The sequence below is a fragment of the Varanus komodoensis genome, unplaced genomic scaffold (assembly GCF_004798865.1).
Source record: "Varanus komodoensis strain SLA01 unplaced genomic scaffold, ASM479886v1 scaffold41, whole genome shotgun sequence".
NCBI lineage: Eukaryota > Metazoa > Chordata > Lepidosauria > Squamata > Varanidae > Varanus > Varanus komodoensis.
Genome location: NW_025335954.1, coordinates 2,302,610 through 2,322,433, shown reverse-complemented (window position 1 = coordinate 2,322,433; position 19,824 = coordinate 2,302,610). Strand labels below are relative to the sequence as shown.

The 19,824-nt window shown below is 40.7% G+C and overlaps 1 protein-coding gene across 4 annotated transcripts in view; it reads right to left on the bottom strand.

Moving 5' to 3' along the window:
* The window catches only part of VDR (vitamin D receptor), an 85,048-nt gene that overhangs the window by 18,028 nt on the left and 47,196 nt on the right, over positions 1-19,824 (bottom strand). For all 4 annotated transcript variants that reach the window (XM_044443040.1, XM_044443039.1, XM_044443038.1 and 1 more), the window contains one exon: positions 18,120-18,250. In XM_044443040.1, the coding sequence (XP_044298975.1) occupies positions 18,120-18,250 (131 nt within the window). The remainder of the gene's footprint in view (positions 1-18,119; positions 18,251-19,824) is intronic.

Genomic DNA, 19,824 nt, shown 5'->3' with positions numbered 1-19,824 from the left:
TTTCGATTATAACATTAAAGCTGAAGCACTGGTTTTAAGATGCGCTAAACTGATAGGATGGCAGCCTTTCCTTGGAACATTATGGGGATAGAACTGTACCGGCTGCCCATGACTTCACGCACTAATCATGAGGTACTTAAGCAACTTGTTAACAGAGACACGGTGTTTGTTTTGGAGACTCTTGTGTTTTCTAGGAAGTGATTAGCAATCTTTTTACCACTACCCCAGCATGGAGAAGTTTTCTTTAAATGCTTAAAGAGGGGAAAAAATCTTTAAAAACACCTGTCACAGTAAATTAACTGTGCAGTCAAGAGACTTTAAAAAGCGTTTTCAGTATTTTCACTTGCATGAGATGGAAGAGCAAAAGGGTTTATCAAGTATGCTTCAGCAAACTGACAAATTCACCCTCTGCGTTTAACATCCTCTTGGAATCCAGCCAAAGTTTTCCCCATATGAAATAATGAAGAAAAGAGTGCCACCTCTGAAGGCTCAGTGAATGCCACGCATCAACCATTTTGCAAGCACAAATGAACAGATCTACTGAAATCCAAGTCAAAGCTCTGGCTAGCAAATATAAGCTCACATCTAATGACTACCCTGTTCTAATACCTTGAGACACCTCTTTAAACAAGTACAATGTAAAATTCTTCTTCTTCTTCTTCTTGAGGCATATATAGATTTGAGCTGCAAAGTACAACAGAGATTTTAAGTAAGTTCAGGAAGCATCTGCTTCCAAACATTCTGGCTTTTCTTTCTTTCTTTTTTTAAAGAAACGAAGAGTTGCACCCCTCCCTTTTTTTAAACACAAGCAGCTTCAAAAGCACATTTTTATTTCTTTTTGTAGTACCAAATATTGAGAGATTCACAAGGGAAAGTAGAGAGGAAAAAAATCATAGCTACTTTTTTGGATGGTATTTCTAAACAAAAGGAAGTCACAGCACAAAACGTTTAATAAAGAAAAACATTTTCGGCAGTGCTGAAATGTCTGTTGCAATAGCTTGCGTGCTAAGGCTAAACGTCAGAAATGAATCACTGCAACTTCCCTTACACCCATACGTTTAGAAAGATTAAAAGCAGTTGTGCAAATATCTTCAGCTCAGTGGAGATAAAGCTGTTAGAAGTATGTCCTAAATCCTGAATGTCTGGTCTCTCTAAAATCATGCCACAGCACTACCCCGTGATGAACTTGACCACAGCCATTCGGTCTGCCAATCCCATCACTAATCTGTATGCTGGCATCCTATATGAGCCGCTGCCAGCTGGACAGCATGGCATAAACATCTGCAAAGACCAAGAAAAGTCAGCACGACCTTTGTGGTGCTTTCGACGGGGCTCCAATGGTTTGTGCCACCCCCAATGTTTGCAGCAACATACAAGCAAGCTGTAAGGAAGCATTCTGAAGGGACGTGTTGCATGCTGGCAGTCATTAGAAAAAGGCATTACTGAGTTAGAAAAAGTACAGAGAAAGGCAACAAAAATGATCAGGGAGCTGGAGCAACTCCTCTATAAGGAGCAGCTTAGAAAAAAGTTGTGTAAGGGAGGACATGACAGAGGTGTTTAAAATAATACATGGTGTAGAGAAAGGGGAGAGGGAGACTTTCTTTCTCCCATAGCACTTGAACCCAGGACCATCCCAAATGTGGTGGGACATTTAGGACAGATTAAAGGAAGTACTTCTTCACAGGAGGTATAGTTAAACTTTGGAATTTGCTGCCATGGGAAGTGGAGATGGCTGCCAATCTAGATGCTTATAAAGGAGAACCGGAGAGTTTCATGAAAGAGGCTATCAGTGGCTACTAGCCATGCTGTCTATGGGCTACCTCCTTTACCAGACAGAGGTGCATGCCAGTTGCTGAGGAGCTTGGGTAGGAGGAGGCCTTGCACCCCTCTTGCTTGAGCAATTCTGTGGGCAGCTGGTTAGTCATCTTCTGCACAGAGTGTTAGACTAGATGGACCTTTGGTCTGATCCAGCATGGCTTTTTTCTGTTCTTATGATCTCAGTCATGTCCCTGTGGCTCTCATACGATGCTCCTGCACTATTCCCTATAGAAGGAGCTCAATTGCATACATTCTATTACTATTGTTTGGCTGAGGAAGCCCTGTTAGGGAGGCATATACTCTTAAATACTGCATTCTAAGCAGAAGCAGAAGTCTGTGAACATTCCAGTGGCTTCAGGAAAGGAATCAAAGGCCTGTTTTGTACAACAGACACAGGAGACAGATATGCAGATTGCTGTTATCTTCCTAGTTTGTGTATCATACCCCATCTTAGGTGCTTTTATGACTAATGATTCTGAGCAATGTTTCCTTTCCACCCTTGATAACTGAGATTTTATGATAATTTTAAGCCACTTCTGAATTAGACAAATTGTTTGCTAAAATCTAGCCAAACCCTCTGAAGTTTACTGAGTTTGCTGAATCTAGAAAATGTGGCCAACATGCAGAGAAGCAATAGCAACAAATCTCAGAATTCTCTTGTGTGGTGTGAGTTGGGGTGGGGTAGGATGAGGAGGCTGAGGCCACCATCTTGCACCCTGCATATATAGGCAGCATGGTGTACAGTGGCCCCTATCATTCCAGAACTCCTTTCTCATTCGCAAGGCCATTGCTGCTCCAGACATGGTGGAACTGGACCATGCCACTCGCTGACTTCCAAGACGTAAAATGATGCATTTTCCACTAACAGCTTATGGGAGCTAAGTTCTATGGACATGAAAACTTGCGCAGCACCGAGGAATGCTTTTTTCCACAATCCAGATGGAGCAGGCAAAATGTGACTACTCATGAGTAAATGTTTATAGCTGCATATTTAGGATTAAATTCCTATCAAGACTGGTATAGTTACAAATATGCTTTTTAAACCATCTTTGCTGCACAGACAGAGACTTTGTCCAGTGGAACTGTTTTCAAAGCCATGATGGATATTGTCTCCCAATTTAAACACAACCCCTTGACCAACTTGATTTCCATGAACAGCTAAGATGACCGCAAGGCTGCATGTGCATGGGTACTGACTCAGCACCAAATATTAATGCACACACTGGTCTCCCTCCACACAGAAATGGAATTTTAAAATGCTCACATCTATAGGACCATTCTGAAAGAACTCTCTTACTTTCATCCTATCTCTTCATAAGAGTCAAGCTGACAGAGAAAGTATGGCTTAATTTGAAGGAAATATCCAAGATGCTATACACAAGCCTTGCCCAACTTGGTACCCTACAAATGTTTTGGACTCCAACTCCCATAAGCCCCAGCCAACCTGGTCAATTATCAGAAATCCTGTGAGTTCTAGTCCAATAACATTCAGAGAGCACCAAGCTGGGGAATCTGCTTTATGTGATGCCTATGAAAATAACTCCACTGGTAAGAGGAACTGTCTAAACCGTACAGCACAGATTTTTCTGGAAGATACATTTCCTGTTATGTCATATTTGAGAGGTCATACTTGAGAGGTATACATATTAATACGTATTAATATACATATGTATAATGTATATTATAAAAATGTGGCAATGTAAATTTACTCACAAGTAGTCCTACCAACTTCACTAAGTTTTACTTGGTCCATCTAGCCTGTGAGAGAAAGTGTGCAGTTTGCAAACTTCCATATGCAGCTTCCTGGAGTGCCATTTCTGGCTGCAAGTCAAATAAACTGATCGATACATTTACAGTTCACACCTGCAATGTGCACCAGGAGCCAGGCAGGCGCCGTTTTCACTGTAACACATGTGATAACTCCTTTGATTATCTTTGACAGCCAGTGCTCATTCTTCCCCTCACCCCCTTAGGTCAATGGTAGGCCTCAGCTGGAATCAGCGGCCCGGTGGAACTGAAAGAGCAGTGGCACATTCAGAGAGGGAAGATTTAGGGTGCTTTTGGGCACCGTTTCCATTGTGCAATCGTCTTGCCGTACTCATGGAATTTTACAGAAGGTCTCGATGACATTGTGATCCCACTTATAACCCGCCTGCATTTTTCCCCTGCTGTGCTCATCCTTTTTCTAACCACCTAAAACCTAGCAAAGCAGAGAAAGCAGGACAGCAGTGCAATTTTTTCACCACCTGTGGTCAGGATAGTATGCTTCTGAGACACTGCGGAAGGAGATGTCCTTGGGAATGATGGATGATGTGCTCCTCTGTTGTTGAGGATAAAAAAAGGTTACGCTTGACCCCTGTTGTTTGGTCATCAGGGAAAAAATGTATTCTTTACCACTCTCTATTGCCTGCTGGACTTTTGGGTTGAAGAGACATTTTGTGTCCTGAAAAACAATTCCTTTCCCCTCCACAAGGATTCTCCAAATAGACAAAAAATGGTAAATGCCTACTAAACATGCTAGCATTTATTTCTGAGTAATCATGTGTAGCATCTGGTATTCAGACAGGGGCAGGGAACAGTTGGGCGGCCACACATCCCTGCTGTAGGGCTGAAACTCCCATTTTACTAGTGGTCAATCATGTAATTCAGCATTTCACTGTGCTGGACTGTAACACTGCACAAGAACAGCTTGCTGAATCATTTAAAAAGAGAAAGGGAGGCAAAACTGATGTGCAACTTGTCAATTTAACTGCTACTTTCTCTTCCTCCTTTGAAGAAGCAGTGTTTGGAAAGAATGAATCAAGACAGCCACCTCAAATGTGCGGAGTAAAGGTGTTTGAAGATGACATGAAATTCTGCACTTTTCTAGGTTAGTTGTGAAACTCATCAGGAAAATCAGGGATGAGTTTGAAATTGTCTGGAAGAAGCAAGTAGGCAAGATTCCTGGCTGGGTTCTGAAACTGACTAGAAAGTCAGAATGCATTACCCCACTGTAATCATGTTCACTTGGAAATAAGATTACAGGTAACTGACCCTACACTACAGACATGGTAAAGTGGGAAAAACTGCATGCACAAATCCAATTTGCATGGAACAATGCAAAGTGTGGGTTCCTGCCTTACTCAGAGTTTAACCATGATTTGTCTGCCAGGTAACGACACAAAGCACAGTTTTTTATTTGCTAGATTATTTGATTCCCATTACTTTTACTTGTTCCTTTCCAATATCCCAAATGCCTTTCCAGTGCCACAGCACTTCTATAAATGGGTGACACTTGGAGGACTTCAGCACAACTCATTGACTCTAGAGCTAAACATGGATAAAAATCAAAGTTAGTTAGTTAGGGGTGGGGGTTTTTTTTGGCAGCTTCAGCTTTAAATCAGTCCAAAATCTGCCATTTTTATTTTCAAAGCAGGGAAATTTGTTTGTTTAATTTGGGTATTTTTACCCTGTCCAATAACCAGTGGGTCTCTGGATGGCTTACAAATTTACATTAAAACATACTCAATGTATGCAAACGAAAGCCATATTTTGTGCCTGCCTTTAAAAATGTACAAATTGTGGCAACATTTAAAAGGGAGACTGCTATGCTGGATCAATTTTCACAGGAGTGAGACAGTACCAGTCGTGGTTAGGCAAAATGGAATTCAGGGGACTGAGCCAGACCAACCTGCCAGATTTTAACCCAAATGAATTCCTCACAGAAACCCTAAGTATGGCCATGTCATAAGGTTGGGTTTTTCTTTTTGCTGTTACTCACCACCTCTACAACCTGGTGAACCATCCTAAGAACAATCCATGGTTCTGGGTTCACATGCAATGAAACCCATAATTAAAGCCACCCAGAATTCACAACCCAACGAGAAACCACTGTCTGTTCTAGGGTTCACCCTCAGAGAGCTGGCATGAAAAGCCACCACAAAAAGGATCTGTGGCTTTCTTATTCAACATGACAGAACACACCATGATGCCCTGAGACCTAATGAACCCAAAGTGGCTTATGATGACAACTGACACATTATGTGCTTTTCCTGAGCTGTTTGTAGTGAACAACTCATAGTTAAGCCACAACTCTGGGTTTTCATGAAATGACAATCCACATGCAATCCATATTCAAGGTTGCCGTTACCTATGAGCTAGTCTCTCCCTCCCTTCCTCTTCCCCCGCCCCCCCCTCTCTCACACACAGAGTATAGTGGCAAAATGGTGCTGAGAGGCATGCATCTCAAAATTTTGAAAGAAAGGGCTTGTGGGCACCATGAGCCAACGAGAGGGAGCAACATGGCACATGGCTTTGTTGTGCCCACTGTGAACAGGGCACATGGTAGGATGTCCAAATCAAATAAGATCAAACAAGTATCAGACCTCCTAATGGGGCAGTCAATAAGAACAGTTTCACCATTTGATCACATGACCAAATGGTGTATTGCTGCAAATTTGTGATAAGAAGGTGTTTGACAGTTTCAAACCTCTTTTTTGTGAGAGAGGCTTCATCAGCAAAAACCTACTGAACTGGAGGGAAAGGAGCATCTATTGCTTTTGTAACAGCAAATGAAGCAAGAATGGTATTTAAATGTTTATTATTATTATTATTGGTAGTAATAGTAGTAAAATTGAACTAATTACCAGGAATTTATTCAAGCTACAATATTCCACAGCAGGATCCATAATCATATTTGCCATCAATGGTTGGTTAAAATGAACCCATTTGTTTCTATCTGCCCTAGATGGGAAGGTAAAGGAGGCTAAAATACCTTTTTCATGCAAAGGACAGTGTTCTCTCAAAGCATTATGTATGCCATGGTGTATATATTTGCACAGGGCATAGTGAATAGAGGATCACCACACAGCACAGAACACAGCGGACTTTAAATAGCTCCTTCTACAGCTTGCTCAGCAGAAACATGGGTCAAGTGAAAAAGGGCAAAATTAATGAGACCCAGTGTGGTGCTGTGGTTCGAGTGCAGACTGGGATTCAGGCAATTTGGGTTCTAGTCCCCACTCAGCCATGGAGCCAACTGACATGGAGTTTCAGTCCAACCTACCTCACAGGGCTGTTGTAGAGATAAGACTGAGAGCAGCAGGAGGAAAATGATGTATGCCACCTTGAGTTCTTTAAAAAAGAAAAAGTTGGGATCTAAATCTAAGAGATAATAAAATAAAAGAAAGAGTGAATATGCTTTTCTTGTTGAACCAAGCACAAATGATGACATGCCATGTCATTCACTACAGAAGGGATGCAATAAGCTCTAGGCCAGCCTGAGACAGAGATAGGTAACAGTCCCACTCCTGAGGCCTTTCCACTCTTGAGGAAAAGCTTAGGGCTCAAGGGATTCAAGAACACTGAACACTCTGTTCCAGGGACTACAATTATCCCCTGCTGGCAGTACATCCTTGTTAATGGAGCTTTCTATTAAGCGCAGCTAGAACCTCTGGCATGGACATACCACCTCCTAACCCCTTCCAGCCAGTGGATCAGATAATACACTATGACTGTCCCATAAATGGTTGTAAAAATAATGAAAACAATCCTGACTACCCAGTGATTCATCATTAAGCAAGAACCCAGTGGGAGTGTATTAAGTGAAATTTAAGCATGCTGAACCAGGCAAAATTATAAACATCTGAATCACTCTGTCTCAGTACCTTTCCTCATGATAGGACCATTAACAATGCTGCTGCAGGACTGAATGTACTCCCTAGGACCCACTGGTATTTTTCTTCCATATTCAATATAGAAACAGGAGTGAAAATGATCCCTTAGATAACCTAGTCCTAGCCTGACCCCCAGCACACAGCTTCATAAGGCAGCTCTGCAGTATCTTAGATCCAACCTTCCAAATAACTTGATGACCTAACATCATATCATTCCATGTGGACGGCAGCCTCAGGACCAAACCACACATGACCCTAAGTTAATTCAGGTCAGCTGGGAGAGCTAATGCTAAGTTAGCCAGAGGGAGGGGATGGGAAGGAGGATTTCCCTACAATGCAAGTACTAGTTTCAGAGGAGGGATTTTCTTGAGGACTACTGCAGGGGAGGAAAGAATTAGGTTCCCCCTCTGTGACTGATGGGACCCTGACGAAGATCAGCCATCAATTAGTATAATGCTATTCACTTAAAAGCCACAAGAACAACCCTGAATATTATATGCAATGATGCATTTGATGCCAGATCTAGTGTGGTTTCATCATTCAGAAGCACAAGTGAAAACACTGAAGCCAAGCCACCAAGGTGATTACTTCCAGATAGCACCATTTTCTTTCACCATATCTCAAGTTGAGCCAGATGGACTCCAATTTGAGAACTACACCAGTGGTCTAATGCTTTCTCAGACTGAGCAATTGCACAGGGCTGAATATTATCACTGAACAGAACAGTTCCATGTCTTAACTATATTTTTTCCAACCAGACACAGAGTATTATCATATACACCTTTTGTCCTGCTCCCTGTTTTTGTTTTGTCCTGCAAAACAAAAATGCCCCACTGAAGAGGTCTACTGTAACCAGTGGCAGTTATGAAATATTTGCAACAAGTGTATGGTTTGTTTTTTTAGAATCGAATTTACTACCCCTCTGCATGGGGTTGGGGCAACTTTGCCTGAGGCCTGCTTTGGAGATAACATAAATGGTGAAAGCAGAGCTGCAGCCCACCCAATGAAGGAAGGGCTCTGGCTTGCCTTGTGCCTCGCCTTTTAAGGCAGCCTCAGCTTGCCCTCTGGGCAGTTTCCAGCAGCCAAAACCCTTCCATGCCTGAAGATGCAACGGTAACTAGTCAATCATCAGAGAAACGTTTTGCTTCCAACTCACAAATTGGTCAGGGAGTAGATTCCGCTCTTGTCAGCTGGAATCAGGCTTAAATGGAGGCATGCCAGCAGCAGGTCAACTTCAATTCAGCACTAACTCACAATGAACAAGAGGGGGGTTTGGTTTTCTGTCTTGGAGAATAAGCAGTCTAAGAGCAAGAAGTGTCAGATCATGCTTTTATGTATGTCTGTACCTCACTTTCTATTAGGAAAACCCTCCATGGCCAGGAAAAAACACAACCTCAAACTTCTACCCTAACTCCACTATTCTCTCAGTGTCAAATGTTAGATCGTAAGCCCCTCAGGGCAAGGACCTGCCTTCATGTATTCTGTGATGCACATTGGCTATGCTGCGTAATTAACAAACACGTAAGTAAATAAATCAATATCCAAGCATGCTGCAGCTGCAAGAAATGACATTGTATCAGATGATAGGTAGGTTGTCACACAGGTCTAGCCTAAAGGCCAATTCAGCAACTGCTAGTCATCAGTACTGCATGTTGAAGTGGTGGCAGTGCAGGCTTGTAGCATAGACAAAATTCTTTGCGCACTGCTTTTTAGCACAGAATTCAGCGTGATAAATGAAAGAGCACGGCAGGCAGAGCTCTGTTTAAGCCACTGCCTTGTGCATGACCACATCCATGCAAGTTCCTGACAGGGAGCAGCTGTGAGTGGCAGCCACCATGCTGAGAGCCACCACAACAAATTGCCCAGTGCCTTAGATGATACTGTGGAAAAGCACTATGCATTTCCCAACTGTATCTTGACTGCCTCTCCTTCATAGCTCCCTGCTCCCACCCACAATGTATTTTCTGCAGGCAGTTTCTGCACCCTTACCAAGAGTCTTCAAGAGCACAAAAGATAAGGAACTGAACAGATGGAAAATTGGAAGATACAGAACTTCACAACAAACCCCTCTGAGCAGTAAAAAGAGGCACAGCATGGCCTACCAAATAGAGTGGCTTCTGAACTCGTTGCTGACATGTGTAGCAACCATTCAAAATTGTGAGGGCAAACATGCAAGCGAAGTCCAGAACAGGCATCCCTGTCAAGTGGAGTAGAGACAAAGGGGGTTTTGTTCGACATTTTCACTCCGTGAACTGAAGGAGCCCTGCTTTGTGAAAGCTCCTTATGTCCACAGGAAAAACTCTGGAAGGATCTAACTCCATGTTTTGACTTCTTGCGTTCTTAAAGTCAACCATTTACTCCAATTTAACAAGCACTTAATTTGCTGTCATCACTGACACAGGACCTGAAAATAAGGGAAGGGTCTACATATATTTTCAGAGTCACATGTACCACTTTCAGTGCACTTGACAGTTCATCAGAAAATCTTTATTTGACACTTCCTAGGACTCCTCTTATCTTGTCACAAACAGGCACAATCGTATTTTCCTAAGAAGCATTGTTCAGTAAAGCTCTTTCCAGTGTTTGATTAAAGGTAAGACACATGAACAAAAAGAGTTTAAATTATATGATTCATATTTATGGCATCATAAAAACACAGAGCAGTCCATTATTCTGGGATACTCCCATGTGTCTTCATTAACACTTCCTGGAAGGCAAAGGGTGCATATGTAGCCCCATAATTAAGTACGTAACTAATAAAACAAAGCATTCACTTCTTATTGCTAAACACCACCTCCAGAATTAGTAACAGGTTCACCTTTGGTCACATTTAGGGAGATATACTGTGAGGTCAGATTTAATAATGTTTCAAGGTCAAATGCCATAACCCTAAGAAGCCTTCCCCGCTTCTTCTTCTCCTCCTGTGGGTGGGGGGGGGGGGGCTTTATTCAGGAATCACATATGAATTGCAGTTAATAAACAAGAATATGTGAGAGGTTAAAACAACTTGTAGAGACAGCAGAATTGGAATTTTACCAGATATAGCAAGTTCTCTATATGCGCAACAGGTCAAGTTTTCCCCTATAGCAAAGAAACTGCCAAGAAGCACAAGTTTGTTTGTTTGGGTCATGGTGGGCTTGGCACGGCCAAATCAGATATGTTCCACAATAGGCAAGTAATAGTCATGGGAAGCTGGTTTCTCCTCTCATTCGTATCATCATCATCATCATGCAACAATCCTGCAGTGACTGTTTACACATGCTGCCTCCATAATAGGCAGTGTGGTGTTCAGTCAAGCAAAGCTACGCAGGTGTGAGTGATGGGCACAGTTATGAGAAACACAATACTGATCCACATGTAATAATAGGGCCGAGGTCCACAAAGAAAGTTCTTTTGCACATGCACTATTGGGTTGGCTCTGAAACCTTTCGCCTGCAAGCGCTAGTTCAAATCAGGCATTTTGTGCAGAGCCCTTTGAATCCCAGCCTAGTGATTAAATAAAATTTAAAAAGTAAATGTTTGCAAATAGAGCAAATGTTTTTAGTGTTACGCTTGAAAATCATCTCCAGGCTTCCCTGTGTTGTTGAGCAGGCTTCTTCTGTTGTTGCTGTTAAATATCACCAGCACACTAGGTGTCATTAAAGGAGGCAACAGGTCAGGACAGTACAAATATAAAGGGCAACATCCATTTCTGCAGGAACAAACTTCCACTCATATACTAGGGCTTCCCTGTCCCTTTCCTCTTATCTCTTGCTCCCACATCTCTCCAACTCTACTTTGGAGAGCTCCCCCCACAGCTCCCCTGGAAAAATGGTGAAGGGGATTCTGTCACACCTATAGAATTCATAGGAAACTTTAAAAGACATGAAACACTATAATTTTATTACAGGACATCTTAGATGTATTTCCCCTAATTTTTGTACTTACTGTACATCTCTTCCTACAACTGAGTCTATGCCTCTTTTCTTTGCTTGTCTTGTAGTCAAACAATGTAGTAAAAATAAGCATTCTGTTATAATAGTCAGAACATCTCTCTGACAGTGTACTAGGTCTTATGTTAAACAACCACAGATAATAATTCAGTTTATACCAATTGTAGGTGCCGGCACATTTTCAGATTCAGATTAAAAAATGATTCTATTTTGCTGCCATTTTCTATTTCATATTTTGCTGCCATTTCCTCTCTAACCTACCAGTGTTTCTGAGTAGCTCCTCAGACATATAAAGGTTCCTAATCTCATCCAAATGTTGTTGGGTTCTTTTGCTTCTGTGAAGGCTTGCTGAACACTAGGAAAGAGTAGGCATGAAAGCCACTTTGTGGACTGTCATTTCTATTCTACATGGTTTTGTCCCTGCTTTCCACTCCTACGCTAAGTCAACAGATCCATATTTTACACATGCTTTGCCACCTTTATGCTCCCTTCCACTATTATCTTTATCCATCCTCCAATTCCATTAGCTCAGCACTTCCTCCATCACAAAAAATTTTCAATCTCATCAGATTTCTCTCACTTCATACACTTCCATGTTTCCATATTCCTCTTTTTCCACAGCATCATTTGCACTTAGTTTTTCACACGTGAGGCTTAAGAAAATGAACACTTGTTCATTACCACAATGTGATTAGTAAACAGAAAAACACAATAGCTAGAGTCATAGAAAACTAACAATGTTGCTCCTAAAATATAGTCTAAGGGCAAATCCACACTTAATCATATCTTAATATTACCAGAGAAATGCATAATACATTCATCTTTGCTATTTAATAAAATGTATAAAGGTTAATTTGAGAGATGATGCAGACAAGATATTCCAACAAACATTACAGCTTTGTGAATAGACCAGTTTAAGTCTATGTTGCTTACAATTTCAAAAGTTCTTTTGAAAACTACCAGTCTTGAACACAGCTCTGCTCAAAATTCCACATCCTAAACATGAAACCATGCATCAGCTGATCAGACATCATTGGACACAATTAGGTGAATCAGTACTGCCCTGATTATGCGGTAGGTTGACCAGATCAGGTATAATGAGAAGAGTTCTTAGAAACTGCTCTCCAAAATCCCCTGGAAGGAAGTGAAATCTGGGAATCCACTATCACAATTGGGTCTGTTCAGACAACTGTGGTGTAGCACTATGTGTTTTCATATTCCCTCCTCACCTCCCCAAAAAAGACTAAGAGGAGATGGCTGATATTGCTTGATACCCTGTCAGTATTACAGGGAACCAGTCAAAAGTATTACACAAGTGTTGGTATCAGGACTGACCATGACTTAACTCAGAATGGTTGAGTTCAGACACCAAATTGAACTGCAGTTAAGGGTTAGGGTTGAATGCAACTATGGTTTGTTGTTACGCTTGCACCCCGAAAACCCATGTTGGTACTGAAGTACTTAGTACTGAAAGAAGGTCAGTATAAACAAAACACAGTTGATAATGGTGGCTGAATTGAACCAGTGTTCCCAATTCAGCTGGCAATGAAAGGACAGATCTGGCTGGTGTCTCCCTGCAATGAAACTCATGGAGCAACAGGTGTACAGAGACTGGTAGCCTTCAGCTGAGTTCACATGCCACAAGGGGTGGTTCATAAGCCTCAGTGGTTTATTAACTACCTGCATACATGCAAACCTGCTCTTTGTGTCCTTTGCCCTGCTTTTGTTCCTGCTCTCCTTAGTAGATTCACTTTGGAGAAGGTGTATCCATTTGCCATGTATAATACAGAGTCGGATCTACTTGTGGCTTAAACCAACAAACTTGTAGTTGCAGGTACCATGACCGAGCAACAACGTTCAGAAGTGGAGTCCTAAACCCAGGGTGGAGTATAGATGGCAACAGTTGTTTCCAGGAAAAAAAAGGATCTGGTTCTGCAGAAGCACTCTTACAAAGTGCATGACCCTTTCAGTAATTTGGCCTACAGCCCTTTCAAGCACATTCTGTTCCCATTCATTTAACTAGCAGTCAGCTTGGAAAGGCTATTTTTAGCTATAGTCAGTTAAGGTTTCCTTTATCAAGTAACTATTTCACTAAAAAGATTATTTACAAGTTAATAGCTACACTGTATACTACCACCGCATCCTAGAAAACATCCTGCTCCTATGCTACTCCTGGAGTTTAATGCCAGTTATGAACAAATAGAGAATGGGTCCACTTCCGCTGAAGCTGCCCTTTGCTTATGCAAAAGGCTACCGAAATCAAAGTCCTCAGTCTCTCTTCAGGGCTGGTTATGCAAAGAAATTTCAAGGAGTACAAAAGCATTAACTTCATTTAAATGCTACCTGTCTAATGATTACAACAAGATAACCAAGTGGGATGAAAAACATTTTTACAGGAGAGTGGTCTCCTGCTGTTTTGGGTTAATGCTGGTTATGAACTAGTTTAGCCACTGCAAAAGGCTAAACATCTATTTTTAAAGCAGACAGTTATATCCCTGCAAAATTATTTTTAATCACAATTGGAATATTCTACATTGCAGATATACATCTGTACCTCAGATGCTAATCTAGTTCAACAATTTCTCTCTTTGCAACTAAAGCATATAGTATTAAATCTTTAAGGGTGTTCCCAGCACATGACAAAAGTTTAGGAAATTTACAAACTGCTTTCTTTTATCCTTATGAATTAATCATTTTTGTCTAAAGTCCTGATAGTCTCACACAATGCACCAAATGCAAATGCAGCTTGATCTTTAACTATGTTCACACACAGATATACAGGTAAATACACACAACTAAAGCAACTTCTGCTCGAAGCAGTGGCCCTGTTCACATGATCATGGTACAGGAAATAAACTTAGAGACTTGTTTCCCCACTGTGTATGCCAGCAGAGTTTGCACAGTTAACCCTTCTGGTACTCCTTACCGTGTTGTGCGTAGCTGATGGGAGTGGCTTCTTGCCCATGGACTGTGGGTGGCTCGTTAACCGTGGCAATGAGCCAACCTCACTGAGTTCACATTACAGCAAATTATGATGCAGACCCCCATAGCATGTGACTGACATGTCACAAAGGAAGTAAGCCATCCAATGACCCCTAACATGATTATGGGAACTGGGTCAGTATAAATTTTGTTCAGTTAACCAACTGAAAGACATACCTGATTTTCAGACAAATATTTTGTACTATCTCTTTTTCTTTTTCACAAAGGGTTATCATTAAAAAAAAAATAATTTAACTGATTCTCGGGAATTTGACGAATGAAACCTTTTCAACAGATTATCTCCCTGCTTAATTTAAGCCTGTCAGGTTGAAGTTAAAGGCACAGGAGTGGGGCTAATACAAAAGCATTTAGGTACCAGTTTGCCCATCTCTGACAACTGTACACATGTAAAAAGAAAACTTGGGCTTTCTCATATGAAGCCTAGCATCTTTTGTCCTTGATGCGAGGCTTCATTTCAGACGTTGCAATGCACAACCTGTATTTTAGCTGCACCTTTTAAAGGGACATCATAGTCTCCTTTTCCATAAATCTCACCCACTAAACTCATTGAATTAGTTTATTGCAGTGAGCTTATTTCTTGGAAACAAGCTCTGTGGGAACAAAGAAGAGAAAGGGTTATATTCTGGAGTGTTCACGTAAACTCTAGGGATTCCCCACTCTACCCACAAATGTGTTTTAGGAAGATACCACAGTCAATCACACTGAATGTAAATGATTAACACAATCTGCTTGAAACACACATAAAAATGTTAAGATTCCAGGCAACTGTTGGTCGCCCTGTTACAAACCTACAGAGTCCCATCTAGTCTATGCATCCTGCACAATGTTCTGATTTCTAGAAAGAATTCCTGGCAGTCTGAAAGTACGGCAAGGCCCACTCTCATTAACTAAGGACCAGAGAAACTCTTTTCAATATGAAATGATAGTTTCCCAAATGCTGAGATGTATTGTGTATTCATAAGACTTGAACATGATCTTGTTTTATTTTCATTCCAATTTGAGTCTCTCAGACATATTATTAGAACTGGACAGCTTTTAAGAAGGAAAACCATGTGCTGTACAAGCTCGGGTGACCAACAGCATCAGTATTTTATCTTTTACATGTTTAGACCACCCAGTGACCAAAGTTCTTTATTCAAAACTCCCTGTGGAAACCAAAACCTACATGAAAACGGGAAGGATGAAATTCTACAACATAGCCATGCAAATACATTGCTTGGGAGACATGTTATAAAATAAAATGTATTTACAGTTGCATATGTGGACAAAGTACAAGAGGACCAAAGTCCACATGATGATTAATTATGCCTTCGTGCATAATTCAACAACAATCACTTCTAACTGGAGCATTATCCATCTCAAATGCCCAGAAAGTTAAGAACAAAAGAAATAGTAGAAAGGAAACAAAATCCAGTCATCTGAAAGTTATTCTCTTATATAAGTATAGCATACACAAATGTATATCTAGCAATTGACTGGTGGTAACATATGTTTTGTAACCCCATCTCCACTATTTTTAATATTCAACTGCATGATCAGGTTGCTAAAGTGTTGAATTTCTAGCCTTTGTACCAACCTCCTTGGTATGGAAGATTGCTGTGTTTCTGTATGTGCGCCTGCCATCTTGGCCTTTACCTCAAGAATCCAACTGCCTTGGCCTTTCTTAGCTTGATTCATATAAGAAACACCTGAAAAGTGAACTTGTAATGACATGACAAAACTGTGTTGGAAGCCTATTCATACCACAGAGAGACTCCACGCGTTTGTATTTCAAGCACTGCATTCATATGGGTGCTTGCTTTTCTGAATCAAGTCTTATTTAATATATGTACTTTTACTCCAATATTCAACCAAATTTCCAAGTTGGTCTTAGTGCAGAAGTATTATATTAACCATTATGGCTTGTTAATATTCCACACCTCCTAGAAACATTTTGAGAAACTAAAACGTTACGCTGCTGACATGAACTTGTTGTCTTTCCCAAGTTAGAAAGATGCAACCGCAAATGAGTTAGCTTCCTAAGAAGTGGAGCAGTTCCAAGTAGAGCAATAGTGTGAATAGTGCTTCAACTATCACAACTAACAGATGGAAGTACTTTCTTATACATAGATTTTTACATCTTTTATTGTCCTGGTGGGACAGCAACATAACTTCTGTTGAAGGCAGGCAAATTTTTCTGGAAAGGAAGCAAATCCAGGGTGGATCTGGATTTTATTTATATTAGGTTTTAGGTTATTTTATGTAAGCTGTCCCAAGGCTATGCGATGGGACGGCATACAAATACTCTAAATAAATAAATTAAAAATAAATTAAAATAAAATATGCTACCCTTCCAATTTGCTAGTTTTGACAGCCTGACAGAGTAGCTGATAGTTAATTTTGAAAGGAACTTCTGGTGCTATATAGGTTCAAAAGTATTGCTGAACAAGTGAGGTTTCACTGATAAAAAGCTCAGTTCTATGATCTTTGGGAAACAGAATATAATTCAAATCTAAGATGTCATCTGACCTAAGCGCAAGGAGGAATAAATATACATGTGTGCACTGATTATTCCATGCAAGTTTGTTTAGTATAGTAATGCCATCTGTCAGGACTCTAACACATATCAGGACCTAAACTTGAGCCCTGAGAAATATCAGGCAGGGATGTAGCAAATGCACCTCTATCAACATTGATGTATGTATTTATTTGGGATATTTCTAGGCTGTCCAATCACTCTGTGTCTCTGGACGGCTCACAAAAATACAACAGTATGTGCAAAATTCTATGGTTCCTCTTGTCCTTTTTCGTGCCTGCCATCCTCACACCTCCGAAGCTGCACTGCTGAACTGTGGCTTCTCACAGCAACTAGAACAAAACTGTTTTTGATTTGCAACATGGTGTATGGGGAACAAACCCTGGTTTTAATGCAAAACTGTGCTCCCCTTGAGCTTGCAGGGCCATAATGTTGCAGTAAAACAAGGGGCATGCTCCCCATGCTCCTTTAAAAATGCACCTTTTTCTCATGGCTGAATCACTTCCAAAATTTGCTGGGAACATGGCAAAGTGGAGGACAGTCCAAGTGGTTGAAATTAGTCCTTAGAATCCTTCAAAGTTGCCTATCCCTGCTCTTAAAACTTCCAGGCCAGTGGGCCAGTATGGTCTGAGCAGCTCTATTACTCTATAGCCAATTACAGACCCACCACCACTGCCTTTGTCCCTGTCACCCCCAGCTACAAACAGGACATGAACTCAGCATCGACAATATAATCTCCTGCTTCAAATTCTGCCAACTGCAAAGATCTCTGACTTAGCTGCACATGGCCAGAAACAATCTACAATTCTATTCTGCTTACAGAGGAATTCCTACACCTACACCTTGGTAAGACTGAATTAGTCAGTCTCTCATACCCTGGTCTAACTAGAAACATCAAGGGGCATGTATCCATTTGAGGCCAGAATTACTACTACTACTACCAAAACATGCATACACATATTTATTCCTCTGAGTAGGCACATAATTTCTTTACTGAAAGACAATTAATGAAATGGGTCATTGCATGTTGCCAGAAGAGAACATGAGAAAAATGAGCCAGCTTTGACCAAACCTAGAGGCTGGGAATTTCAAAAATGTTTTTAATAAATCAAAGCTATGTGAGAAAGTGATCTGGATTTCAGTGCTGAACTACTGCAAATCCACTAACGCAAGCGAGGATGTGAAGTGCTTACTCACACTCTTTCATCATGCCTATGTCAACGCAACGCTTCAGCCTGCAAGCCTGGCAGTGCCGACGGTTATCTTTGGTGATCTTACAGTCGCCATTGAAAGGACATGTGAACATCGCTTTCCTTTTCATGCTCCTCCTGAAAAAAGAAACATAAAATATGTCATCCTGGCTTGCGATTTTTTAAAAAAAGTAATTCATAGTCATTTGTGTGGACACTATTCTGAAAACAGTGTGGTAGATCTGCTTACAAAGCCAGCTATCTTCTAAGTACTTACCTGGTATAGGATAAATATCTTAAACGTAGCTGATGTTACATTTCTCTGAAATCTGGTTATTTTAAAAATCTGCTCTGTCATTACATGTCACAGACACTAACAATTTGCATGTCTTAGTGGTTTTCTTTCTAAAAATTACAATATTTTATGGGCCGCACACTGAAAAACACAGTTTCTTGTCAAACAGAAACAGCTTGTACTATAAACAGGAAGACATTAACCACAATTCAACTGGCACAAATAGCTGAGTCTAAACCTGGCAAACTACTTGGAAACTGCAAAGAAGAGGGCAAAAGTACCCCTAGGACTTAAGGGCAGGTGATAAGAGAGCCAAAGATGGGGTATTTGTCAATTCATACAGCTCTTTAATCACTTTATGAATCCTGGAAAAGTAGCTCACAGCAACAGGGTGATAAAACATTGTGGTATCTCAAAAACCAAGCAGTTTATTGTGTGAGCTTTCACCAGTTGAATGAAAATGTGGTAGGTGATGCATACTCACATGGGTTTAATTTCACTATAGTGTTAATCAAGCAACAAGGTAAAAACTACCTAATATAAATAGGGTAAAAAGTAGACAAGAGATTTGAAACATACCATCAGTGCAATGCAGAACCAAATACATTAATGTTGGCTGCATCATTTCCAACAGCATATTTTTGAAGCCTGCCACTACAGTAAATCCCAACAGTAAAAGGTTAATCGAAGCTATACTATCTTTTCTGGACTTCAAAGTCTTTTCTTTCTAGTAGATAAAGCAAGATAGGCTTGCGAAGGGGAAGGAAGTCTAACTTGTTCACTTGGGAGTTAACATCATGTGCAATACATAGCATTGCGACTTTGTGAAAAGTCACAGGGATTTGTACATTTTAGCATTTATGTTTATAGCACAAATATGTGCCCATTCTATAGTACAGTGCCAAAATTGCAGGGCTCTACTTTAAAAAATGTGTGGGTGTTGAGTTCTTATTTTTGTTTCTGTTAACTGCATGTATACCATCACTGCTGCGTAAAAATGAATTAAAAATAAAGTGTGGTTATTCATTAAAAGTTGCATAACTGAGTTAATTAATTTAGCTAATTAATTATTAGTTGGATAATTGAATATTGAGGAGAAATAGCAAGATGATACGAGCTAAAGTAAGCTGCCCAGGGAGTTTCCATTGGCCATGAAAAACCGCTAAGACTTCCTCAGAAGATCTCAGGGTTCAACCAGGTACATGTAAGAGATAGTTGGCTAGGAATCCTGTTCCCAAGTCATGCAGAGTGGTGCATGCCAACAGCAAAAACTTGTGCATGGCTCTGTAGCTAATAGGCAGCCAGTGGATCTCGTTTAATACAGGTACAATACGTATGTAACTAGAAGTAGAGATGTGGAGAGGTCCATCCTAGGGCTGGGAATCATGGCCCTGAGTCTGAGTTCTTGGTGACCACC